The 27,844-nt window shown below is 38.3% G+C and overlaps 1 protein-coding gene across 1 annotated transcript in view; it reads left to right on the top strand.

The window, feature by feature from the left end:
- LOC138745230 (voltage-dependent calcium channel subunit alpha-2/delta-4-like) overlaps positions 1 to 27,844 on the top strand; it is a 270,894-nt gene that overhangs the window by 176,528 nt on the left and 66,522 nt on the right. The window contains exon 29 of the mRNA XM_069902292.1: positions 26,031 to 26,092. Within this exon, the coding sequence (XP_069758393.1) occupies positions 26,031 to 26,092 (62 nt within the window). The remainder of the gene's footprint in view (positions 1 to 26,030; positions 26,093 to 27,844) is intronic.

The raw sequence follows: 27,844 nt of genomic DNA, 5'->3' as shown, positions 1-27,844 counted from the left end.
GATTGGTTCTGTTAGAGACTTGTTTTGTTTCATGGTGAAATGTAAAATGGAAGAAAATATCTTGCAGTTGAATTTGAGGAGGATGTTCCACAATCCCTCTCAATTGATGGAGTCAATGGCTTCAGTGAAAGTGAATGTTAAGCCTTACATAGTTACAGGTGCTGTTCACTGCATTTTTGTTGTGGCTGCTACCATGGGGTAAAGATGACATCCTTTGCAACATATACTCATAAGGATTATATCAGTACAGTAACGCTCTGGTAATCTGCAATCTCATTGTTTGAAAATCTTAATGGTCAAACTTAGACCCACAAATAGGGTGAAAGTGTTTGATGATGTGGTCATCTGATCTGCCTTTGGTCTTACTAATGTAGAAGGTGTCACACTGAGTACACTGAATACAGTAGATTAGTTTGGACGATGTGCAGGTAAAACTCTACCTCATCTGGAAGGTCTGTCTGTGACCCTGAGTGGGAGAGAGTAGGGAGAGGTTTTGCAGCAGGAAATGCCCAAGAGAGTGGGTGGGTGGGGAGAGCCAATGATGGGGGTGGGGAGGGGAAGATGTGGCTGGTGGTAGGATTGCACTGAATTTGGTGGAAAAGTTAATGTGTCGAATACGGAGGCTGGTGGGGTGGAAAGAATGCTGGCTTTGTTCTGCCTGAGGGGAGGCGGGGTAAGGTTAGAAGTATAAGAAATTGAGGAGATATGGTAAAGGCTTTATCAATGGCAGTTGGGAGAATCCACATTTACTGAAGAAAGTGGACATTTCAGATGTCATAAGGAGAAGGCCTCATCCAAGGAGCAGAAGCGGGGAGGCAGAGGAATTGGGAGAAAGGGATAGCATCCTTACAAGAAACAGTGAAAGGGGTAGAATCTAGAGATCTGATTCGAGGCTCAAATGGAATCTTTTCCTTTTGTTCTCTCCTCCTTCATTTTAGTACCTCTAAAATGACATTGCAGCCAACAACAAGCAATACCTTAGAACAGGATAATCAACAAATATAACCCATACTCACATGTTCCAGAGACTTTCCTCCCCTCCATCACAATTGTACTTGTCACACCCTCCATCACTAATATATTTCATGTAATATCTTGGCTTCACTCTTGGAGTTGTGGTTTTGTCGCTTGTGTCTGGTGTTCTGCAGAATAGGATTTGCAGTATTGCCCAAAATTATAATTTAGTATTAATACCATCAATTGGGTCTTCAATACTACAAGACATTAATTAATTTTTAACTGAACTTTGCTAAATATAAAGAATAGTGTAATTGAATCAGTTGTATTTGTGTAACCTTTGTCCAGGACTGAAGACTCTGCTGTTGGGTGAAAGTGACAATGAAAACCGAGTTATTTCGATATACGCAAGCTGTAATATTCTGAACCATCAGATACTGGTCTCTATATTTGAAGTAACTAATTACAGAAGGTGGAGCAAAGGGACTCGCACCATGTGGGTGTAGCAGTAAATGATAGAGTGGCTTTGGCCAAGATTTTCAATTGACACATTTTATTTTAATGTATTCATTTTCATGAGGACATGGTTTTTTTTGGCAAGCCCGGCATTTGCCATCCTTAACCGGTCTTGAGATTATGTCGCTGAGCTTTCTTCTTGAAATTGCAATCCAACAGTAAAAGGTACTCCCAACAGGGTAGGGAGTTCCAATGTTTAAGCCCAACAACAATGAAGGTATGATGGTCAGATAGCATGTGTATTGGAGGAATTCTTGATGTTGGTCGTGTTTTCAGGTATAGGCTACCCTCGTCTTTCTTGATAGTAAATATAGTGGCACGGTTGACATAGCAGTTAGTGGAAAATATTTACAGCCCCAGCGATTGGGACCAGACCTGGGTTCAAACCCCATGCTGTCTGAAAGTAGTTTGCATGTTCTTCCTGTGTCTGCATGGGTTTTCTCCAGAGGATCCAGTTTCCTCCCACCATTGAAAATACGTACCAGCATGTCGGTTAATGGAGTGTAAATTGGGCAGCACGGACTCTTAGGGCTGAATTGGCCTGTTACAGTGCTGTATGTCTAATTTGTTTTTAAAATTTCATGAAGATAAACCCTTCCAGCCACATGACATCACTGCACGAGCTTCTCGGTGCTGTGTCAAGGTCCAATTATCTCTAATTGCATCTTCATTGAGCTTTCTTCCATCTTATTGTCAGAAGTGGAGATATTCACTAATGGTTACACAACATTCAATCTATTCACCAATCCTCAGAAAATTAACTAGTCAATGTTAGCAATCAGCAAGACCTAGACAATACTCAGGCATTAGCTGCTTAGTGACAAGAAAAAAATCACACTTGCATGCAATGACTATATCCAATGAGGGAGGCCTAACTATTCACCCTTGATATTCAATGGCATAACTTTTTCAAAGCCCCCACCATCAACATCTTGGCAGTCAGAAGCTTAACTGATCTATCCGTTCAAAATCCTTTTCCCCTTATCCAAAACTTTTGTCCTCTAGTTTTGTCTTCCTCTGATATAGAGAAAAATTTCCTTCAGTCTACTCTTTCTCTTCCCCAGATATGCCTCAGTCATATCCCCTCTGCTGCAGAGAGAACAGATCTAGCTTCACTCCAGACACCAACCAGGTATCACCTTGGTGGATCTTCTCTGTATCCTTGCCAGTGCTTCCACATTCCTAGTGATGAGAGCTACACTCAGAAGTCCAGCTGAGTTATGATCAAGATTTTATAAAGTTGGAGTACAACCTCCCTCATCCTGTTTTCGATGCCCAACCAATGAAGGCCACTTTCCAAGCTGCATTGCAATCTTAAAGGATCCATGGGACCCCAAAGTCCTTCAGTTCCTCAATATTACCAAATATCCTACCATACATGGTGCATGATCTGGCCTTGTTAGTGTTTCCTTTAGTCCTCCCACTCTAGGCTTGGTGAATGTGAAGGCTTTCTGAAATATTTAATTTTAAGATGTTGTTTTCACAATAAATAAAAACAAATTGTCATATATAACCACCATTACAACCCAAAATATTTATCACACCATAAGACTGCATTGTGTTTCCATTTAAAATGAGAAATTCTCAAACTGCTCTCCCTGCCTTAATCTCTGTACTAGTGAAATACGAATTATTCACCAAATCTTATTATAACATGAATACAATTTTTGTTCATTCCTTAACATATTTAAGATATTTGTTATTCGATAATTCTTACTGTATCGTGAAATTATGAGATAATCATCAAACTTTCATACAGAGAAATCGAGCCATTAATGGCTGCGAGTATTGATCTCATGGACATGAAAATAGCTGTATATGGTGGACAGAGTAAACTGCAAGCAGTGGTGGGTTCTTAAAAGATGGACAGTGATTATAGATAGACTGAAATGTGGCTAAAGTCAGGCAGAGTGAGATGGACATGCTAGTGGTTGGTAACAATAAATATTAATGATGCAGGTACAAAAAGCCTATGAGATAATAATTAGACCAGTGAAGGAGCAAAGGTGTAAAAAGATACATTGAGGATGCATATACCCCAATAAAACCTAACTAATATACAGGCACAGACAGACTAACAAAGGTTTGCTGGAGAAAGCTATTCGCAGCCTGACAGACTATGTAGACAGGTAAGTAAACTAACAATAGTTAGGGATCCCTGAGTGACAAACAGGAATACAATGGATCCAGAAGATTGTGTAGGTGTAGATAGATTCTCAGACAAATGGATATATTGTAATATTACCAAGAAAAAAAAAGTCAGAATCTGAGCTTATACTGTATAATAGTTACTTGAGCAGATCTGACAGTTAAGATAAAATACTGTTAAGAAATGCTTGTGGCTAAGCTACTTCTCTGGAAAAGTGATACTTTAGCATCGAAGCAAATTCAGCATGCTTTTATTGCAATTAGCCTAAACCTTTGGATGTTTATACATTTTTTTTAAAAATATGATATGCACTTCATGTGTACAAATAGTTAAGAAGATAGAAGGACCAGAATACGTCTGTTCATTTGGTTTGTTTTATAAAGAACACCACTATTATTTCAAATAAAATTTGTTCAAATTATTTTTACATGCAGTAATTTACATTTTGGATGCATAAGTAGATACTGTACTATGTAAATGCAGTGAAGATTGATATGAGTAAATATTTAATGCGCGGAGACTCCAGGAACCAATATGTAGTACACTTCTCTTTGCAGCAGAAGACATTTTAATACTAAATTAATTGATAGGAGCATGTAATATATCAAATAACAGTAGTAACAACAAAATATCTCATCCATGCAAAAAATAGTGGGAAGCAATTAAACAATGACTTCTGCCAAAACATCGATCTTGTCTCTCACCCGTACTGTACAATTTCATGTTCGATCATCAAATTTAATAGCGCAGGGCAAGAATCGTTTCCATTTTAGAAGTATTCATCAGAATATACTGAGAAGAGTCACAGACCCTGTTACAGCCCAATGTTTAGTCTCTGAACCATCCAAATTTCAACAGAAGTTTTTAATACACTTACATGGCACGTTGATGTCATAGTTTCTCAGATCATTCTGTTTGCTCAGAAGCTTTTGTCCTTACCACATTTTAGTTTGCTGCTGTGGTGCAATGTATTAGATGTTAGAAGGACTTGCAGTTTTTTTGCTGCTGCTGTGTTATAGATAGTAACTTGAGAGCTACTGCTCTACTTACTGCTGATCAGCTGACAAACCTGAGACCTGACAAAAGAATTGGTCATTTGCTAATATTTTAGTAACAGAATTCTTGGAGATTTCTTAAATTCATTTTGCTTACTTTTGTAATCAGTGTCTTCAACGTTCCTTCCAAAATACTATTTGCTCAAATTATTTTTATATATCCCACAATTTACAGTTTAGAACTTAGGTACTCTTTACCATTATGCATTCAAGAATGTGAATGAAAAAAGGGGAGCTTGGGCTATAGTGTGAGGTTTGCCATTTATAAGAGCTTCCATTTATTTTGCACCTTAACAATACCCTCAAGCTCTTCGAAGTCTCTTGCAATGAAGTATACAGCAAAATATCACAACTACAATGAAAAATAATGCTCCATATATTTATTTTGATGCTGTTGAATGAAGTAATTTTTTTCACCAGGGAATCTCTCTTCTCTTTGAATGTGACCACTTGAATGGTAACAGAGGAAAACAACAAGACCTCCAAAAATGTAACACTTCCTCAAAATTGTCATTGAATGTCATAAAATTGAAGCATAAAATCAAATATGTGAGTGCAACAAATTGAGCCCAGCTGAAGCGTTTTGTCTTGGAATTTAAGGAAACACCATTTATTTTTAAGTATGCTTGAAATTAATATGTCCCGAGGATGCCATCTAATATATTTATCTCCTCAGCAAAGTTTCCGACAAAGACAATTCAAATGAAATTCTATATCAACCATCTAAATTTACATCCTGCATTATTCATCTTTAATCAATTTGTTTTCTGAAGCTTAATATTTCCGTGCTCAAGTGCAATTGCATACCATATTGCACTATTAGCTCTATCTAGTAGTATGTTTATGTTCTAGGGTAAGACTTTATGGATGCATTGTGGTTTGGAGTCATTTAGTGAAGTTATATATTGGTTGGGCAAATCTTGATCCTTACGTAGATCATGGAGAAACAGAGATGGAGGAAAACACAAGAAGAAAGTTGTGTTTGTGCAGAGCTTACTCCTTATGGAGGAAAACATAGACATGGGTTAGATCTGAGGCCTGATGAGGTTAGTTATGCCTTCAGTTACTATTAAACCTTTGTCTGAAGTGGCAGAAGGTGAAGACAATGCCAGAAAGAATTTTGTTCATCTGTCTTTCCAACTTTTATGAGTTTCTATGTAAAAGGCTACTTAAAATAAAAGTTTCTAAACCAGTCCATACTTTTTTTCTGGTCAAATTTAATACATCCTCCCCACTTATCAGCTGTTAGTGGGTAGCTCAGTTCTCAAAAGAAATGTGAAAGTGTTCTGTTTATTTCAATGCCATTTAGGATAAGGTCAATAGGAATGAGAATGTACATCTGCTGGAGAAGTTTGTCTTGTCAAATTTAAATTTATTGGCAGTTTTGGATCAAGAGTTTGCAAAAGTCTTGTTGTCCATTGAATTTTTCAATAGTTTGCTGAAAGGTGATGATCATGTTATTGGTGAATGGTTTTAGCTTATTCCTGCATTATTCTCTCTTAGATCAAAGCCTCTTATAATCTGTATGGCTGTAAGATGCAGCATAACAAATGGATGGCTCAATATTAACACCATATCTTGCAGACACAGTCATTGATATTATTGTTTGTTTTCCAACTTCTGTGTCTCTTTTTCTGGTTTTGTTGCAGGATTGATAGAGGGGAAGCCTCCTTGCTTAGATAGGTTTCAAACAAAGATTCACGGGAGCTATGATGATACGCTTTGAGGTTCTCAGTGTGCCTTCCCTTTCTGAAGTTGAAGCAAATCTAACCGTGCCTTTAAACATCTTCCAGCCCAAATAAATCTTGAGATCTGCCCACTGGAATGTATAGGCTCTAATGCAACTCTGCAGCATCTGGAAGAAGTAGAAAGCAGAGATTTCATTTAGGTCCTACTTGTATACTGTTTATTTGTAGACTTCTTAAAGAAATATCACTAGGTGAAATGAAAAAATGGCTTCAGATGAATACTTCTGTAATTGTCTCCCAGAACTAAATAATATTGAACAATTTTATAAATGTTACGCACATTCCAGAAACTTAAATAAAGAACTGCATTTCTAGTAGAGCAAAGAATTTACTGTAACTTAAATCTTGCTATATGCACTTCCAGTGTTCTGTCCAGACACCTTATATATTCAATGCAATTTATTCAAGGATATCTTGAAATCAAGTAACTGAGATCTATTGCCAGGATTAGCCTTTCCACTCCAGGACATCCACAATGTCCTCTTTCTTCAAGAAACGGGGATTGCCCCTGTTGTCATTAACAAAACCAATGCTCACATCTCCTCCATTTCTCGCACTTCCACTCCCACTCCTCATTCCCGCAGGGAGAACAAGGACAATGTTCCCTTGGAACTCACTTTCTACCTCACCAGACTTCACATCCAACACACCATCCTCAACGCTTCCACCAAATTCAACTTGATCACAACCACAAGTACCCCTCGCCACCCTTATCCACTTTTCGCAAGGATCAGACTCTCCATAACTCCATTGTTCACTCTTCGCTCCCCACCAATCTTACTGCTCCCTTAGATGCTTCCTGCTGCATTCACAGAAAGTCCTTCCATCTTCTTCCTTTCACCTTCTTCCAAGGCCATAAACAATCCTTCCAGATGAGGTAGTTGTTTACATGCACCTTATCCAATGTAGTCTATTACATTTAGTACATCCTTTGTTAATGAGACCAAACATAGATTGGGCAACTGCCTGCACTCCATTTATGGGTCTAAACTCGAACTTCTGCTTGCTAGTCATTTTAATTCCCCTCACCATTTCCACACAGACGTGTGTCCTCAGCTGCACCCATTGTCACAATGAGGCCAAAAGTAAACTTGAGGAACAATTTGTTCTATTTCTCTTGGACAGGCATAATTTTGAATTTTCCAATTTTAAATAATCCTCACCCTCACCTCTATCTGGTTCCACTGTTTTCTTTTTTACCTACTCCTTACTCACTTTTCTTTCAAATTTGGCCCCCTCACCCTCCCCATGCCCAGTGATCTCCTCCTCTACCTATTTATTCACCTTTCCCAACAGCTTCTTTGTCCAATACCATCACTTTTTGGCTCCACCCCACCAGTCTCCCCCCTCCATTCTTTATATATCTCATATCTCTCTTTGCTACTTTAGTTCCCATAGAGGGACTAACCTAAAATATTGACTGATTATTTTTCTCCAAGGATGCTGCCTGACTTGTTGAGTTCCTCCAACTTCTTCTTGGTCACTCAAGATTCCAGAATCTGCAGTTCACACATTTCTATAGATACAGAATACAGTAGAAGTCCAAAAATCTGGACTGCTCGAGGATTGGGTCAGTTGTAGCACTGCTAAAAGCAAAGTTGCTGAAACAAATGCTGTCCACACCAAGCAAGTAAACCAGTACCTGCCGTTTATTCAAACTACACACATTCCTATTTTAGGGGAGGCGACAGGCTCACGGGAGTGATATCACAATGCTGCTGTGAGGCCTGGCCGTTCCCCTGGCAACTCGCTCCTGCAGCCTGGAACTTCTGCACAGTGGGGAGAAAGCCCCTGTACCATGCCATGCTAGCTGTTCACTACGGCAATTTGGCCCATTGTATGCGGGGTTGACTTGGCCCGCTGCTCCATGTGGATTTTCAGATTTTCTAGTTTATCGGGCAGTACTTTTAAAATTCATTTTTAAGGAGGAATAAAGAAGAGATGAACTGATAAATTTTGATTGTTTATTAATTAACAAATACAACATACTTCTTATCAAAATGAGAAATTTTGGAGTCAACATTTGACACAAATGTAAACAAATTTTTTCACTACAAAAAAACAGCATGTAATGCTTGAAATTATGTTTAAAAGTAAACATTGTAAAAGAAAAATATAGCATACAAATGAAAGCAGGTTATTTTATACAAATTAAATTTTTTTACAGAGACATCCCTTCGAGATCCTTTCTTTCCACTGTGCATCTGGGGCACTTACACCTGTGTGCGCGCACACAAAAGCCTGCTAATTTTAAAAAGTTTGAGAGGTTTTGAAAAGTCCAGATTCTCAGATGGTCCAGATTTCTGGTATTCAGATTTTTTGACTTCCACTGTAAGTGGCAATTACTCAGCAAAATGAGAAAGAAACAGAATTAATGTTTAAAATTGAAGAGGTTTCATCCAAATATTATTTAATTAATTTTGTATCTCTCTCTCTCTCTCTCTCTCTCTCTCTCTCTCTCTCCATATAAGCTAGCTGACCCACTGTGCATTTTTTGCATTTCCTTTCAAATTTCCAGCCTTTGAAATAACCATGGAAACTCCAATGTGACAAACTGCTTGCTTTGTAGAAAAAAACAAGCAGTTATATCTTTCAGAAAGCTGTGTCATTACAGTTGTCTTCTGTGGATTGTGTTTTTTAGTGGGATTTTCAGACGTTCCTTTGTTATTACAGCTGGGATATCAGTAGTGTGTAAATGATATGTCACCTGAGGTCATGGGCTACATTCTACTGTCTGTTCAGTGAATTAAATTTCTTCTTTGTGTGTGCTTCATTCCATTAGAAATAAAATACCAGAAGCAGCTGTAGATTTTATGGAAGAATCATCTGTGATACAGGTGATGCATGTTGCAAATGGTGCCTGGAGAGTTGAAATAATGTCAAAAGAAGATGGAGGCAAACCTATAAAATGATTGAATTGAATTTGAATGGCAATTAATTTTATCTGAATATAGTAGTAATTTATTCACTCTGTAATATCTATTTAGTGGAAAAAGATAGACCATGCTATTAATTAAATTAATGCTTTTCTGATGACAGTGAATTCAAAAATAATGCTGAACCTGAAAATATGAGCTAAAAGCCAAAAAAAAACAATGGAGAGGTTCAGCAGCTAAGGCTACAACTGCAGAAAGAGAGACAGTTAACATTTCAGATGGTACTGGTTTAAGTTGATTTCAAGTTCTAATGACAGTGAAGCTGATTTAAATTAATACCGAATCAAGCATGGAAAGTTTATTAAATACATCAATATAATAATCCACCTTAGACTTAATGCAAAATGTATGACCTAAAGCATAAACATATTTAAATCACTATGAGCTCCAAAATCATCCATTTTTTTTTTGGTATTGGTTGGGATGATGTGTGGCTGAATCAAATGTTCCTGGTTTGGTCCCTTAGCTGCTGTGCTAGTCTTTACTGCAGACGGTGAACACAGTGGCGGTTACACTCATTGTTTACCATTGTCAGTTCAGCTGCCAGCATCATCCAAGGATCCGGAGGCTGCGTGAGTTCTGTTTGTTCTGGTGCACACGCGCTATTCACTGGGAGTTGATGCAAGTGCAGGGGTTTCGGGCGGTTGGTTGTTAGCCCATGTTGACTGGTAAGGTGGGACAGATGGGTGGGCGAGTGAGGCTCTGATAATTTCTGTTGACTGTTACTGGGGAGATTGATCGTTACACGTTACCATTACCAAGTTCAAGAACATTACCATGGACGTTACAAGTCTTTTTTGTGTTAGTTAATAAACCACTTAAAGTTCATCTCGACTTCATTAAGAGTTTATTCCAATGCATCGCCAACTTAGCCTCGGTGCGAATTTTTTGGGGGTAGTAGTCGCTACAGTCAGATTTCATTTTTAATTGATGTGTGCCTGATGACACTTGATTGGGAAGGTAAATTTGCTTGTGATGCTCCTGCAGAATCAATTTATTAGCATGAAAATGTGCCACAAAATTCATTGCTTTGAGGCCACAGTTCAGGTTCAAAAATGGGTCTAAATTACTTTTTTTTTTCAATAAATTAATTAGGGCAAAAGAAGAGAAAAGTGAGGTAGTGCCCCTGTGGTTCACTGTGCATTCAGAAAGTTGATGGCAGAGGGGAAGAAGCTGTTTTTGTACTGTTGGGTGTTCATCTTCAGGCTCCTGTACCTCCTTCCTGATGGCAGCAGTGAGAAGAGGTTGTGAGGGTCCTTGATCATAGAGGCTGATTTCTTGAGACACCACCTCTTGAAGACATCCTTAATAGAGTGAAGACTAGTGCCCATGTGATGCTGACTGAGTTCCCAAATCTGTAGCTTATTCCTGTCCTGTGCATACCAGGCAGTGATGCAACCAGTCAGAATGCTCTCCACAGTACACCTATAGAAATTTTCAAGAATCTTTGGTGACATACCAAATCTCAAACTCCTCATAAATGATAGCTGTTGGCAAGCCTTCTTCATGATTGCTTTGACATGGAGGCCTCCAGATAGATCCTCAGAGATATTGACACCCAGGAATATGAAATTCTTAATCCTTTCCATTGCTGACCCCTCAATGAGGACTCGTTTGTGTTCTTCTGATTTCCCTCTCCTGAAGTCCGCAATCAGTTCTTTAGTTTTGCTAACATTGAGTGCAAGGTTGTGGTTGTGATGCCACTCAACTAACTGATCTATCAGAATATATTGCTAGCACTAGTCATTCAGGCAAATGCAGCAGGAATGCTAAGCTGGACAAGACTTTAGAGAATTATGTCCATTTGTGGAACTCAATCTCAAATTGCAATCAGCATCTTTAATGGAAATGATAACCCCATGAAAGAACATTTTTGTTTCTGATTTGCACTTGAGCATAGTTGAAACAGACTCATGATGGACCATGTGGAAAGTGCAACCTTATAAGGGGATAGATGTTCAAGTAAATTGAGGCCTGTCATTCAGTATATTCATTATCAGCTTCTTAGATATTTAGGAAATCAAGGGTTACGAATTTAGGACAGGAAAGTGTCACTGAGGTAATAGATCAGCCATTATCATTTTGAATGGCAAAACAGACACAGAGGGCTGCTTATATATCTTATATTAAAGTCAAAGGGGGGAAAATTTAGAGTACGGAAATGATTAAAACACCATATGTTAGCAAATTAGGATAGGTTGCTTTAATCATTACTCTAACATCAAAAGAACAGGAAGATTTGCAATTGGTTCAAATTTATATTATCTCAAGTTATTTGCATAGTCCAAAAGATCATTTTGTTGTTAATATTTTCTTTCAAGCTCATTGATTTCCTTCTTAATTCAGATTTGTAGAAAGGCAGACAAGCTTACATGAAGGGTCCTGAAGCAGCAAAAGTTTTGAAAGAGATGCAAAGTTGTTACTTGAAAATGTAATGATCAAAAGTCGCCCATTGTTTCACCAATCCCAAATAGTAGAACCACAGGATATAGTTTGTATTTTGAAAAAGGATAAAACCAAAACTAATTTGCATTAGAATGGAACTGGCTCTTTTGTGGATGGTGAAGGAGAGATGAATTTATTAAAATACAATTCTTGAAAGTAACATTTTGGAACAAATCATGCATGTTATTTGAGACATGACAATACAGAGAAGGTAGAACTTCATCCTCAGGTGATCGATCAAAGCACTCAATACAGTAACTGCTGCTTGGTGTTTTCCCCTTCCAAAATTAGTTTCTGAAGCTATACTTCAGAAACTTCCTATATCACAACTTAAGAAGTATATGAGATTGCACAAATTCTATAAAGGATAAATTGAGCCAAATCCTAGTAGTGGGAGATGGGAACGCATGCTGAAATTTGTAAAAGTGTAACCAAGAAATGATTTCAGGAAGTCCTATATATAAGTGCCATCAGCATTTTACATCAATGTCAACTTCCTGGTTGATTGGGATCAATGAAACAAAATACAATTTGCTGCTAGACAGTAGATGTGTGAATTATTTTCAGATTGATTAGATATAGTGGATCAGGTAATTTGTGAAATAACTACAAACTTAACGCAATGAGGGATTTATCTTAACTCATCTTCCCAGTAACCAGTGGAGAAATAAAACACAAACGTCTTCAGACACTGTGGTTGAAGTAAAATCACAGTGCTGGAGAAACTCAGCAGGTCAAACAGCATCCTTTATATAGCAAAGATAAAAATACATAACTGAGCTTTCAGGTTTAAGCCCTTCCTCAAGGTATGGAAAAATGTCAGCAGGCACCCGAATTAAAAGGTAAGGGGGTGAGGCGAGGGGAGAGAAGCATGGTAGCAAAGACAGGAGGTATAATAGGAGGAGAAGGGAGGGAGATCACAGCAGTAAACAAAGGGAGGAGGGATGGCTAGGTGAATAGAGAGGGAAGGAGATGGAGAACTGAGGGAAAGAAAACAGAAGGGAGGGAAGGGAGAAAAGGAGAGCAGGTTAGAAGAAACTGAAAAAGTTAATGTTAATGCCATCCACTGGAGAGTGTCCAGACAGAAAATCAGGTTTCTCCAATTTATGGGTGGTCTTGGTGGGATAGTACATGAGGCCATGGACAGACATGTGAATGAGTATGGAAGCACTGAAATGGTTGGCCACTTGGAGGTTCCTGTCACTGGTGCAGACAGAGCGAAGGTGCTCAGCAATGCGATCCCCCAGTCTGCACCCAGTCACTCTTAGTAGAGAAGGCGACAAAGGGACCACCGGCTGCAGTAAATCAATCCTGCAGATAGCCAAGAGAAGTGTTGTTTCAGTTGAAAGGCCTGTTTGGGGCCTGGTCTGTAGCGAAGGAGGAGGTGTGGATGCAGGTGTGTCATCTCCTGCAGCCATCTCTGCTGGGGGTGGAATTGGTAAGGAGGGATTAGTGCACGAGAGAGTCATGGAGGGAGCGGTCCCTACGAAGGGCAGTGAGGGAACAATGTGACCCAGTGGAGAAACTTTTGACTCCACTTTAATTTCTGATTATTGAAAATAGCATGACATTTTAATTAGAAATAATAAATCAGGATATTCTGTCAGAATACATGAATTGCAGTATTTTAAGTAGTGTATCATTTTCAATTATATGTGACTGAAAGATGATCCCAGCTGCTTTTGCCTGCTGCGATTATTTACAGCAGGCTGTGTAAAGTAAAATGCAGACCATGTCGTAAACCAAAACATTTATTAATACTCACACATGTAAAAAGATCCTTAACCTTTTACTCCAGATATAAAAGATAAAAATCTGGCAGTCGAAGGCAATATTTCCAAGTGAAAATGATGTCAAGTTACAAAATATATTAGATTGTGAATAATTGCAAAAGTGCATAGATTAATCTAAACAATCTTTTCTTTTCTGCAATGTCATATAAGAACGGATGAGTTGCTATTCCTTTAGCCGAGGAATGAAAGATGGGAAGGCAGTCTAAATAGGAACTGCTGTACAGTGAGACTGTATTTGGCTTCAAATACAAAAACATAGAGAAAATGTACTTTTGTAGAAAGCCCAATATTCTGCAAGAAGGGGGCTGGGATATTTAAGAATTGCAAGGAATACATTCTGGATACTGGGAGGATAATGGTATTAGAAATGAACTTTAAAATAATAAAATGAATTGACACTTTTGATTGGGAGTTTAATTTCCTCTGCTAGCGTAATCTAGTACAAAAGAACACAATTGTAAATGATGACTACACTCTATAAAAAGCTTGTGTGGAATTTAGATTTGAATTCAATGAACATTGATGAAAATTAAGTATTTAAATGGCCTAGTTTAGAATTATGGTTCATTACAAGGGATTGATCTCCTCTTAATCCAATTAACTATTATTCCAATGGTCAATGAGCTGTCAGTGTTTCATCACCCTGGTCTTTTGTTATGTTCATTATTCTGATTCTCAGTCCAATAGCAATACAATATGTTATTCCAGTGATTACAGGCAGTGAGATGTTTTGTTGCTTTCTGTCCCTGAACAGTATCAGGTTTGATGATAGCTCTGCTTAATATATGATAGCTACCCGGGCCCATCCTTTTGTTCTCTACTTGTGGTAGCTGGGAAGCACGAGTTTAGCCCATTGTCCTCATCCATCAGCGCTGAGTTTTTCTGGATATAGTGGGCTGGGCAAGCAGAACAGTTAAGAGCCTCCAGGCAACATATTTTCAGACCCTGCCCTCACAATGCCTTTACAACCTTTGACAACTCACCACTATTAAAAACCTTAATAATTTCTATTCATTTCTGATACTCAAAGATATTTAAAAGCTATCAGATAAAACTTGTCTGATAGCATTTAAACCCATTCCACCCTGCACACAGCATCTCCCATCATGGAAGAGATACAGGAGTGTCAGGGCCAGCACCACCGTGATCAGTGAGAATGCTGAATGACCAAAGGAACTGCTCACACTAGCCATCCAAGACTCTCATATGTATGAAGCAATATTTATTTATTTGTTTGTATGGATGAAATACTTGTTCGGCATATGTATTGTTTGTCAGTATGTGAGTTATGTCAGGTTGTGTGTCCGCATGTTTTGCACCGGGTTGTACTTATTGTACAATCAGCTGACAATAAACTTGACTTTATTTTAAAAAAAAACAAGTGGAGTTGCCATTTATGTTGAAGCCCCTCAAGCATACAACTGAGAGCTGGAGGCAAAATACATCTTTTGACCCAGTTACAACCTCATCAGGAAGTTAAATGGTGACTCCAGTAATAATGAGGTCTGTCATCTACCTTCACATTGACTCAACGTTCCACGTTTGACTGCCCTGGCAGGCTCTTGATACTTTAGCAAACTTTTGCATGTCTGTGTGGATTTGAATCTACCTGACAATTAATATATACAAGGTTTATATGCCAACACCAAACCTTCAATCAGCCCAAAACATTTTCAGCCCATAAAGGAGAAATGCTACAAGCTTTCATAAAGTTATTCATGCAACCAAAATGATACAAATAAAAAAGGATCCCAGATATTGGGGAGGTATTCAGAAGGATTCAGAGCATGAAGTCCAACTAAAATGAGACAAGTGCGTATTTGTGCAGCTTGAAGTAGTCTCTCTGAGGTTGAGGGTTAACAAGAATGGGTAGAAGTGATGTCTTTGTTGGACGAGAGAAAGCTGACTAACATTAAGCTTTGCTCCTTCCTCAGAGTGCTTCAGTACAGTGTTGTTTCTACCCACTTTAGCCATTATATTGATTCCATTTCACAATAGGAGGTCAATAGATGAACATCAAGAAATGATAAATGAGCTTTGTAAAGCCAAACCATAGTAACTCTTTCCTGCCCACTACATTTGGTGAAAGCCATTATGACTGTTGGGTTTTCCCTCCAGAACTGGTTGGGGGCAATTATTACCCACCTCGCAATTGGAGATGTGTTCTACTCCTTCACTTAAGTGGAAAAAAAAATGAATGTATTGGAATGGAGGCTTCAACAAGTTTTTTTTGGAATATAAATTCTATAAGTTCCATGTTGACAGACATTAGAATGGTCAGAAACAATAAACAGCCATTCTAGTGATGGTGGCAGAGATAAGTTATCTTTTTCAGTGGAAGCATTAAGTGATGGATATGCCTTCACGTATCCCATTTGGGAAACACTGACTGATTTAGAGAATGGTATTTTCACTTGAAAATTACTGACGATAATATTCTGGTAACAGCTGCAGAATTGCCAGGACCACTCACATAGATGCTCTCTCATGCCAGATTTATAAATATACCTTGTTAGGGTGGAGCAACTGTTGATGAGAATGAAGGAAGAAATCAAATCCCTCTAGAGAATGCAGCATGCTGGGAAATTAAGGTTACTTGAAGTGGGCCACAGAGCAGTTATTCTGAAGGAACCACAGCCAAACTTACTGAAGGGTGGTCATGCTTAACTTATGGAAATTAATCATTTTAATGAATCAAATGGAAATTACTCATTGTCTCTGAAGGGACTCTCTTTTGGTTCTCATTCTGTTCTTGGTAGGATCGCTGTACTAATAGTACCTTTATGAACAAGAAAAAGTAAACAAATGTTATGTATTTTCAGTACATGGTATAAATGAACCTTGAAACTGAAATGAAGGTTAAAAAAAAACTGCTGATCCAGGAAATATGCAATAGGTTCTGACCAGGGATCATGGACCTGAAACACTAATTATGTTCAATTTTCCAGAAATACTGCCTGATCTGCTGAACAGGTTATATAATGGTTTGGAATACAAATTACCCTGTTTCAGTTTATCTGTTGATATACGGCTGTTTTGTTCTGAAATAATGAGATATCTACTGTAGCATCTTACTTAAACCTTCAATACAAGTCAATTTAAGTACAGTGTCAGCTTGGTAAAGAAGAAGAAGCCTCATCTTTCATAATCATGGACATTCATTATCAGGTATTGCTACTTTCCGTACCTGCCGTGAAAGTTTTGCAGTAGCTGAATGAGAACCTGAAATAATTGAACCTGGATATTTACACATCTGACCAGATTTACCTGATGATGAATCACAGTCACCTCGTTGCCTTCTCCTCCCCTCTCAGCCTTCCATAGGGACTACACCTTCTGTGATTCCCTCATGCACTCATCCCTCCCTTCCTATCACCACCACCCCCCCCGACCCCGGCATCTTCCACTGTGGCCGCAGGAGGTGCAACACTTGTACCCACACCTCCTCCCTCACCACTGTCCAAGGCTCCAAACAGGTCTTTCAAGTGAAGCAACATTTCATGTACATCCACAGGACATTTACTGCATCTGGTGCTCCCTTTGTGGCCTTCTCTATGTCGGAGAAACTGGTCACAGATTGGGAGATCACTTCACTCAGCACATTCCTCTCTGTCCGCAACAACAGCAACCTCCCAGTACCCAACCATTTCAGTTCTGAATCACACTCCTAAGCTCACATATCTGTCCATGGCCTTATTTACTATCCTACCCTGACCACCTGCAGATTGGAGGAACAGCACCTTATGTTCCATCTGGGCACTCTCCAGCCAGATGGCCTTAACATTGACTTCTCTGCTTTCTACTAAACTTGCTCGCCTTTTCTTTCCTCTCCCCTTCCTTCCCCCTTACCCACCCAGCCATCCCTCCTCCCCCTCATTGTTGCTGTCCCCTCCCTCCCTTCTGCATCTATCATCTCCTGACTTTGCCCCCCCCCACCATTTTGTTCAGATGCCTGCCAACATTTTCTCATGCTTTGATGAGGGGCTCAAGCCCGAAATATCGGTTCTGTATCTTTACCTTTGATACATTAAGGACACTGTTTGACCTGCTGAGCTTCTCCAGCATGGTCTGTTTTTATTTCTGCTGCCGTTCACATTTACCACGTTTCAGTGTTCACCAATAACTCTCAAATACCCATAATAGCACTGTCTCTGAGTCAGGATATCCTCATCATTGAGCCCCTTCTCATCACCCCTAATGGTGACAATCACTTGTCTCTTAATGAATGTGGAGATACCACTGTGATATGCTGTGGAGCTGTCATTGTCCATGATGCCCTGTGCAATTTCCAGTAAAACATCATGCCACCCCACCCCCAGTTTCTTCTAAACATCGAATAAAGGTGCGACAGATGGGAGTTACAATGTTGTTGCTCCCACTGACTGCACTATCTCTGGCTGCCAGCATTGGCTGCTAAAGCAGCATTAATCTAGCTCCAGTGATCAGAAGGAAAGAGAACTAGCAAATCTTTAACCCTCTGCATGCTGCTCAAATTCAGCATATTACATCTGCAATAAGAACTGTCAAACGTTCTCACTTTGTTGGATGTAATGCCTTAAAATGCAGATGGCTCAATATAGTAGAAACACAGTGCTGGAGAAACTCAGCAGGTCAAATAGTTTTCATGGCTTCTGGCTCAATCCATCTGTGATTGTCCATCACCACATTAACCCTAATTTTTTTTATGCTTTCTGAGCTATTCAAACTCACTTATGATATCTCAGTGATGCTGCAGAATACAACATGGCTCTCAACATCATGTTTAATTTCTGGTCTTGTGCATTAATTAGCTGTTCCCAGCTTGATTTGTAGCTGAATGTAAGTGGGATATAGACAAAAAAAGAAGCATATTGATTTATTATACAAGGATTTTTTATGAAAAATGATATGAATAACTGGTGCATTTTTTATTGGTTAAGAGGGGGAGTCTTGGCCAGAATGCTGGGAGAATTCCCTGCTCAATAAACAGAGCTGCATCAATGACAGTTTTGTTCTTTGGTTCCCTACTGTAAATTTCACTTGCTTTGGAGGCCCAAGGCCTAGGAAGTGTGCGACCTGCGAGTCAGAGGTGAAAACATGAGGATCCTCTGCTGCAGGGGTGGAGGTGAAGGTGGAAGAACTAAAATGACTGATACAGTGATCACAGTCCAGAACCCAGGGTTTGGTTGGAAGGAGGATCACCCCCATGAACTGGGGTGGTCAGGGATGGGGGAACGGGGCCTAGGGTTACATCCAAGGCTGGTGGAAGTTCCATGCAAGATAAAGTTTCTCAGCACATATGACACTAACAATTCAATTAAATTCAAGCAGAGTCTCAAATTTGGGTTTCAGGATTAGGATGAAAGAGTACTTCTGGATCTGGGGAAGAAATAAGATAAAGACCACCTTTGGGGATCTTGGGGAATTGTGGGGTTCTGGATTTGGGAGTGCCAATAGGGCCTCAGGAATTAACAAGATTATAAGGGATTTTAGGATCAAAAGAATCATAAGATCAGAAGATGAGAGGGAGTGTGTCAAGCCAGCAGAATGAAGAATTATGAAATCACAATCTCAAATCAGAAAGCTACCAACAAGAATAGGTGTGGGTGATCTGCGCAGTGTGGGAATAGTTTCCACAAAGAGTAAAGTAAGAAAGGATCCCAATAAGGGTCTTGTTCAGCATTGGTTGGAAATACCTAAAGTTATCAAAATGTTGGCTCGCAAGACAATTTGTCCAAATTTCCCCACACTGCAAGAGGCCCTTTTCCAACCAAAGGAGAGTGCTGCTAGTACAAGACAAGCTGCTATAGTGGTGGGAGAAGGGAAGAGAAATGATGTTTCCAGGCTGAAAAGTGTGTTTCCCCACACTGTTTTAAAAGTACCATGCCTCCAGAAAGGATAAAATGGCTCGGAAGTGGTTGTTTTCATATTTAATTTTCGTTGAACATTATTTTAATTGAATTATGATAAAATGTGAATTTGAACGCCATGGGAATTTAGGTATTTGAGAAGAAAATGTCATATTTTTAACTCAAATATTGAAACACCTCTTCAGATGATTTTTAAACTGGATTGCTTTCGATTCTGTGAAACCATTTTGTGCATGTCTTGTACAAATACAAGGAAAAAATTATTTGAAATTGATCTGAGTTGGAATATTTAAACAATCCTTGTCCCTTGGAAACAATATCTTGATAGCATCAAACTGAGATACTTGTTCTTTAAGCTTTATATTGAGATTTCAATTGCAGAATTTTTGCAAATATGGAATGACCCTGCACTTTTGAAATGAATACATATCAGAGATAACATTCTTCCCTGCAACAAGCCAAAATAATATTTTTTTTATGGCAATTGATTAAAATACCTCTCTCTCCCAAATGTCATGCATATACATATTTTATTTTTAGGCCTCTCTTAAGTGCCCTCTTTAATTTTATTTTGATATTTACAGTGTTATTTAATCAATGAAAGATGCAGAATGTACATTTCTTATAAATGAATAAATAAATGTTTTGCCTTACCTTTTCCATAGACTGTCATCTCTCATCCTACATCACGATTGCAGGATTTTTTCCTGATACTGTTGCTGCGCTGAAGAGCATTACAGCTAAATATACCAATGAATCGCAGATAAAATAACCTGGGGTGACACAGCAATCTCTTTTGTATTTTGAGCAAATCTTTTTTTCTCCTCAGAGTCTAATGTGTTACAAGGCTGTAATCAGGTTGAATCTGAAATACTCGGCTGTGACTCTGGATTTGTCTGCTAATTTGATATTGCATATATTATAGCCATGGTGATGCAAAATTTAAAATTGTACAGCTCAGTGGAATATCATATCCTCAATTTAAATTGTGTGCTTTGATTTTATTCCTGTCCTTCTCCTTCACAACTGTGTGTAGCATTAAGCTAATTCTCTCTTTTATGAAAGTTTTGGGAGATTCAGTCCTCAGATGTCTTTGTGGATCAGGCTGACACCTACTCTTAAGGCATGGATATTAGTAGAAGGATGCAGGAATCCCCTTCCCCATTAGGAGGTTTCATTCTTTCCTCCTGACTGCCAAGCTAAGGTTAACAAGTGTGACTGCAGGGAAATCTCAGTTTCATGGTTGGCCTATTTAGGCTGCCATTTGTACAGTTTCTATTTCTAGCACAGCCCAATTTGCAAATTATTTAATGTCCGCAAATACTCTGGCTTCTGGGATTTTCTGTGGAAATGAAAGCAACATTTTGGATTGTTTGAAATCTATGCAAACAAATAAGTGATGAAAGAAAGTGATTAGCATTGACAAAGCAGAAAAAAAGGACATTGCTCACAACTACGTTTTTGGACATTTGTGTAAAATTAGATGAGCTCGCTCTCAGACCAGACAAGTAATAGCCTGGCTCAGTCATTCTCACAGTCAATGACTCCACCATTACCATTGTGATACAATGTGTCCTGATCTGCCAATAAGGAGGATTCGCCAGAGATAACAGCAGAATGATATAAATATGGAAGCAAGTGACCCTAGGAATCCTCAGTGTTGAATCCAATCCACTGGTTTCCTTCAGCTGTCCAACGGTGAATATCACAAGAATTTATGGAAGTTAAGACATCTTGGGAGGGGTTTTTGGTGCTCATCACAAGAGAGAGGGTCTGTAATATGAGCTGACCTGTCTTAAGGACAAACAATCACTCAGGACCTATGGGAGATGGTAGGGAATCAAACAGGTAAACAATTCACTTGGCATTATTCTCATCAATATGTACCTTGTCGATACATCTGCTAATTTCACTATTTATGGGAGTGCTCAGAAATTCAAATACACAATGATTTTTCAAACATTGTGTATTTAAAAACCATTTTTACCAGCAATTCCATGCCTACATCTGAAAAGCATAATCAAAGGCCATTAGATAGGGATTGATTGAATCTGGGACCTTCCTGACCTTTCTGGTTAATTTCTGCATTGTGCAGGTCATGCTAAACCATTAAGGAAAGTTTTTTTTGTTGTTATCTGTTTTTGAACTGAGGACTATGTCCTGGAACAAGCACAAAGTTAAGGAAAATATATATGATAAATTGTTTAGTTAAAGTATGAAATCTTGCTTGTTTTATGTTTCCTCTTTCCATGAAATTAATTGCTACAAGACAGAGCAGTGTAATTATGAAGTAAAAAGCAAGAGTACTACTTTAACCCATGCGACTCCCCAATCTACATTAAGTTATGTGATAAACAATATTGGTTAAAATTGTGCTCTAATAATAATTAATGTCAGATAGAGATTGGTACAATACAATTATATACCAATTATACCTTACACTGCAAATATTACATAGTTTAAAATCTGACGTGTTTTACATTTGGTATAGAGGTTGGAACATTTATACGTTCAACCTGGCTCTGCTTGAAAGTAAGAGCCTTTTGGTATGACTTGGCAGAAATTTTGACAAAAATTGTAGAAGTGGATTTCCATTGGAACTTGAACTATATTTATTGAGTGATCTTATGGTTATTGGCACAAAACTAACAAAATATCAAATACAGTCTGTGAGGATTGCACTAGCCAGGAGATGTATCACTGTTACACGGAAGTCCGACTCCACCCCCCACCTCGCCCCACTTATTACTCGCTGGAATATGGAAATGCAAAGTTGTGCCCCCCTGGAAAAGATCACAAAAGAAAGTGTTTGATAAAATATGGTAACCTTATTTGAATCATACTGGCTTAAGGATATAATTAACTTCCCAAAAGGGTTTAAATAATCTTTGGCTTGGCTTCGCGGACGAAGATTTATGGAGGGGGTAAAAAGTCCACGTCAGCTGCAGGCTCGTTTGTGGCTGACAAGTCCGATGCGGGACAGGCAGACACGATTGCAGCGGTTGCAGGGGAAAATTGGTTGGTTGGGGTTGGGTGTTGGGTTTTTCCTCCTTTGCCTTTTGTCAGTGAGGTAGGCTCTGCGGTCTTCTTCAAAGGAGGTTGCTGCCCGCCAAACTGTGAGGCGCCAAGATGCACGGTTTGAGGCGTTATCAGCCCACTGCCGGTGGTCAATGTGGCAGGCACCAAGAGATTTCTTTAGGCAGTCCTTGTACCTCTTCTTTGGTGCACCTCTGTCACGGTGGCCAGTGGAGAGCTCGCCATATAACACGATCTTGGGAAGGCGATGGTCCTCCATTCTGGAGACATGACCCATCCAGCGCAGCATTGACTTCCTGAAAGCATGCTCAAACACCCTTTCTTTTTTGGACAATTTTTTTATATATTAGCAGTTGGGAGGGGGTGAATTATATAAGACTGCAATTTTAAAATACTATTTATATGATGCATGTAGCAATGTTTTTTATGGATCTTGGAAAAATTAAAATATTCAAAAAAAGTTATGTGATATCATTTAAATAATTTTGCTTCTTTCTAATTCATATTTTCATATATTAATTATTTTTGCTCAAAATTAAGTTTTCAAATATCATAAAATTACAGTTTTACAACTTTTAGCAGCAATTATGTTCAATGACTGTGAGTCCCCATGAATGCTATCTGCTATACTAAGTCTAGACTGATAGCCTTGGTTCTTCACCTACAAATGGTAATTCTATCATGTGGGTGAGATAAGAAATTGGCGATATATTTGTGCAAGAGAAACCAACTTAAACTGAGGCTTCAGAAGCATAGATACAAGTTGAAGGCAAGACTTCCCAGCAATAAAAGGCTTGCTTTGTTCTGACCCATCCATGTGACTTGATTACAGAGTTGGCTTGTGCAGTCATGTATAGAATCTGGGACTGGTTGAAATAGTGAGATGACTTTATGGATGTGAAGTTCAGGGACTTGACAAACCCAGATGGTGAGTTCAAGCAGGAAGCCCATTCAAGAAAATTTGGGCCATTTAAATTGTCTATTAATTTAATTATTCTAATTTCCAATGCAAATTTTTGATATGATGGCTGAAATGTCTAACATTTTATAAAACGGACTCATAAACTCCCTTTAATTTATGAAAATTTTGTTGTAAATAATTTTGGTACATTCTGTGTTAATTTCAATTTGTTATCATTGCCCCTCAGAACTATTTCTTTCAAGATTCAGTTCATTGGGCAAGCAATACCATCAACTATTAATACCACCAGTATACCATTTGAGTGGAGTGTCTCAGATATCACAGAATGTACCAAAATTATCTTTAAAAAATTTTTCATAAATTAAAGGGAGTTAAATTGTTTCTGCTCGATAAAAATCCTGAGAACAGCTAAATTTATAGAGGGCCAGAAATTTTGTTCAGACATCTTCAAATCAAAAGTAAAAACCAAAAACCAAAAAAATGCTGGAAACACTCTGGAGATCAGACAGGATCTTTGGAAAGAGAAATCATTATTATTTTGGGTTTAGAACTCTTAAAAAATATATTACCAGTCCAAAAATAAGAGTTTTTATCTTCCACAGGCACTGCCTGACCTATGGACCATTTCCAAGATTTTCTGTTTTAATTTCAGATTTATAATATCTTTGTTTTTTTTTAATTTTCAAATCAAAAGGGTCATGTATTTAATAATAGGGTTAACATGGAATAAAGCAATGTTGTGCATATGTGTGGATTCCTTAACACCCATTATCTTCTCATGGCCTGGTGAGTTTTTTTTATTTTCACATTTTTCCATGTGAAAACACCTAAAATGACATTAACATTAGTGCAACGTGCAAAATACATCTACAGAGAAATTGTTCAACCTCACCATAACCATGAACAGATGCAGGTTGGAGCACTGGTTCTCAATTTGATGGCCTACAAATAACGGTAATCAGGCAAAGAAAAGACTAATGGAGTTTAATCTGTGAATGCTCACCAACAGGAAAATAATTAAAGCATCTTGTTTTGAGGAGCTTAACATAAAGATGTAGCACAGAACAAGGGTTTTTCAAAAGCTCTGGCCAGGACAATGAGACCTTTTAATTTCACATCCTAATGCCATCTTGCTGCTCATCTGTTCATTGTTGTAATGTTGGTGAAAAAGGCAGGTCGTAGGTCTCACCTTTTCCATCCAACCTCTGCTGATTAACACAGAAATTACTACAGTGCTCAGAATTGCTTCATTAGATGTGTGTCTGCTACAGCAAATATTAGCTATCTTCGCTGAAAATTTGTTACAAAGCCCAACCGTTAATCAACAGATGTGACCAAACGTATGCAAAATTTGTTTAATATGCAAATTGGATGTAAAATTTGTAAAATAAAAGACCAAGTTCTAGGAAGGCTGTTCTTTCTTATTCACAGAAATTCAGATTTTATTTATTACGTTTCTCCTGAATCCATGCTATTTATAGGGGCAACACAAAACGGCACTTGTTGTCCTCACTGACACCCTGCAACTTCAAATTTAACCTCACATCGGTACATTAACTGCTTTATCCACGGAAGTCAGGATAATTGTTCTTCTTAGCTTTCTCCTCACTGGATCATTCCAGGCCTTTGCAATGATATTTACTGCATCTGACTGTTTGCTGTTTATGTTGCATGAATGAATTTACTCAAGACTTTTTTTTCTCTAGCACAGAAGTAGGTCAGGCAGGCAAAGTGATGGCTGAAATTGTGGGCATTCATATACTCATGCAGACACCTCCAGTCAACGTCCATACATGAATGCATGCCTTTACATTCAGGGAGTCATCGGCCACCTTCCACAAAGAACTGGATCAGACTATCCAGTTTCTCGTACCCTGGAAACACCATTTCTCTTCCCTTCTCCCACCACTATAGCAGCTTGTCTTGTACTAGCAGCACTCTCCTTTGGTTGGAAAAGGGCTTCTTGCAATGTACAAATGATCATTTATAACCTGGCTGTGGGGCTTACAGCACCCAGGTGAAATGCCAGCAGTTCTGAGGTGTTGAAATAGATCAAGAGAGGATCATTTGTAGCTCTGAAAACAGGCCCCACATACTGGCACAAGAGATTACTAAGTAGATAGTGGAAAAGATTCAAGTATGTTCAAAGCCTTCTTGAGAAGGCACTAAATCCTTAAGGAATCTCTGCACCCTTGGCATTCATTTTAAATGAAACCCCAAGTCCATACTTAATCAGCACCTAGAAGAACAACATAAATATCCAAAGAAAACATCACCTCATAAACTACACAACTGCCCATCCCATCAAACAATTCTCACCCTTCCTGCGGAAGAGATTGCAGTTTCCACATTGGCCTCATCGGTCACGTCAGAACCCACAGAAATGCAGTGGAAGCGTCATCATTGATCCCAAAGGACTGGCTAAGATTAAATGAATCGAGACATCAAAGCTTCAGTGTTCTCACTCTCTGTGCTGCCACAAGTTCCCTCCCCAGTCATGCCATTCTTCCTCAAGTATCAATTATTTATTTTATCCTGTGTTGTAAAAACCTGTAATCATTACAGGATGGGAATAAATTCATGCCCATTAACATTGGTCAATTTTTTTACATCTTATTTTTCAGCTGTTGGAGTACAGATTAATCTTGAATTATTGGGCCGGAAATTCTGGACAATTACTCAACAGGTAAAAAGTGAAAATTTAAAGCTGGGGAAACTCAGCAGGTCAAACAGTGGCAAAGATAAAGATACATAACCCATGTTTTGGGCTTCATCAAGTTATGAGCAAAATGTAGACAGTTGCCTGACCAAAAGAGTGGGGGGCAGGAGCAGGGGGGAAGCACAGTCCCACAGACAGGAGGTAAAAAGTGAATTTAGAGTAAATATGAGACTCCTCAGGTTGCTTCACACAGATTACATTTCAGTTAATGTAATTTAGTCTGCTCTGGTCACTGCCTTACAGTCATTTCTAGCCAGTTCTATTTATTTGTCTCAAAGTGGACATTTTTAATATAACTTGTATTTAGAACCCCTCTTATAACCTCCAAAATTAATTCAATTGACTGATGTTTTCAAACTAGAACTAGTCATTCACAGATTATTAATAATGTCATTTGTAATCATGAATAAATGTATAGATAAAGCATGTTTCCTTGGTTATGTAGATTTTTCTCGTGTGCTATTTTATGTATCTTCCCATTTATCAACACCGTCAATTGCAGTTGTAGTACAAATCTCGATCTGGGTTTTGTCCTGCAACTTGTATACATCACAAACAGGCTGCCAGACCAGTTAAAGAAAGGAGAAAGAGAGAAGGAGATAAAGAAAATATTGCTTGTTACATATTTTTGCAGTTACCGGATCTTTTGAAGATCTGGATCATGTTCACTTGACAAATAACTGAGATGATAGGTAATGTTTATATAGTGTGTGTATATATATATACATATATATTTTATATATATATAGATATATATATATATCTATATATATATCCATATATATTTTTTAAATCATAAAATATAAATAATGTACAGGTATTATCATTTCTAAATTATAATGCATTATTTAAATTTTACATATTTTAGGAATTGTATCATTATATTTTATCATAAATGATGTGAAATATTGCATTAATTTTTTTTGAATGCCACCTCAACAGATTGATATAAAATTCTTTGTTCAAAATGTGTGACGCATCGGTATGGAAGCCAAATATCCAGATTTGCCAATGACACACATATTAGTGAAATTAAAAGTATGATCGGGAACTTAAAATTATAATACAACATTGTTAGTTTAGGTAAGCAGAAAAACTGCAACTAACAAATGTCAGCTTAGGTAATAATGATAATATCTATATATCCAAGTATTATTTACATTATGAAAAGCTAGGAATAGTGAGGAGATTCATGTGTCCATGCACAGAAGCCCAAAGAACATACTAGTTGGGTACAACAAATAATAAACAAAATGCTGCAAAACAGCCTTATATTGAAAGTGAGAGATTAATAATTGGGCAACATGATCAACAGCTATAGAAGTCATAGTTATACCATGCCCAGAGTATTATTTACAGTTCTGGACTGCAGGATATTACCAGGTCTCATATTTGAAATATGTTGTCCTGGAATATAGAAAATAAAGGGATATTATGATGGAGCTTTTCAAGATTTTTGAAGCAGTTGATAGCACAGATATGCACACCAGATACAAAAATGAGATCTTAAATTCAACTCCAAAATCTGCTCGACGTAGATTCGCGTACAAGACGACCCTGAAACACCAGACAAGAACCCACATTACAACCAATGACCTTGAAGCAGCACAGTCACTGGATTTCTTGGCCACTTCTATTACTTTTAACTTAAATCTCGCTTCATATCTTTGGTCGTTTTGCTGGAGGCTCCATGACAACAGCTACCTTCTAGCAACATCC

Source organism: Narcine bancroftii, chromosome 11 (genome assembly GCF_036971445.1).
Source record: "Narcine bancroftii isolate sNarBan1 chromosome 11, sNarBan1.hap1, whole genome shotgun sequence".
NCBI lineage: Eukaryota > Metazoa > Chordata > Chondrichthyes > Torpediniformes > Narcinidae > Narcine > Narcine bancroftii.
The sequence above is the reverse complement of the archived record's forward strand: the minus strand, read 5'-3'. Positions and strand labels throughout refer to the sequence as shown.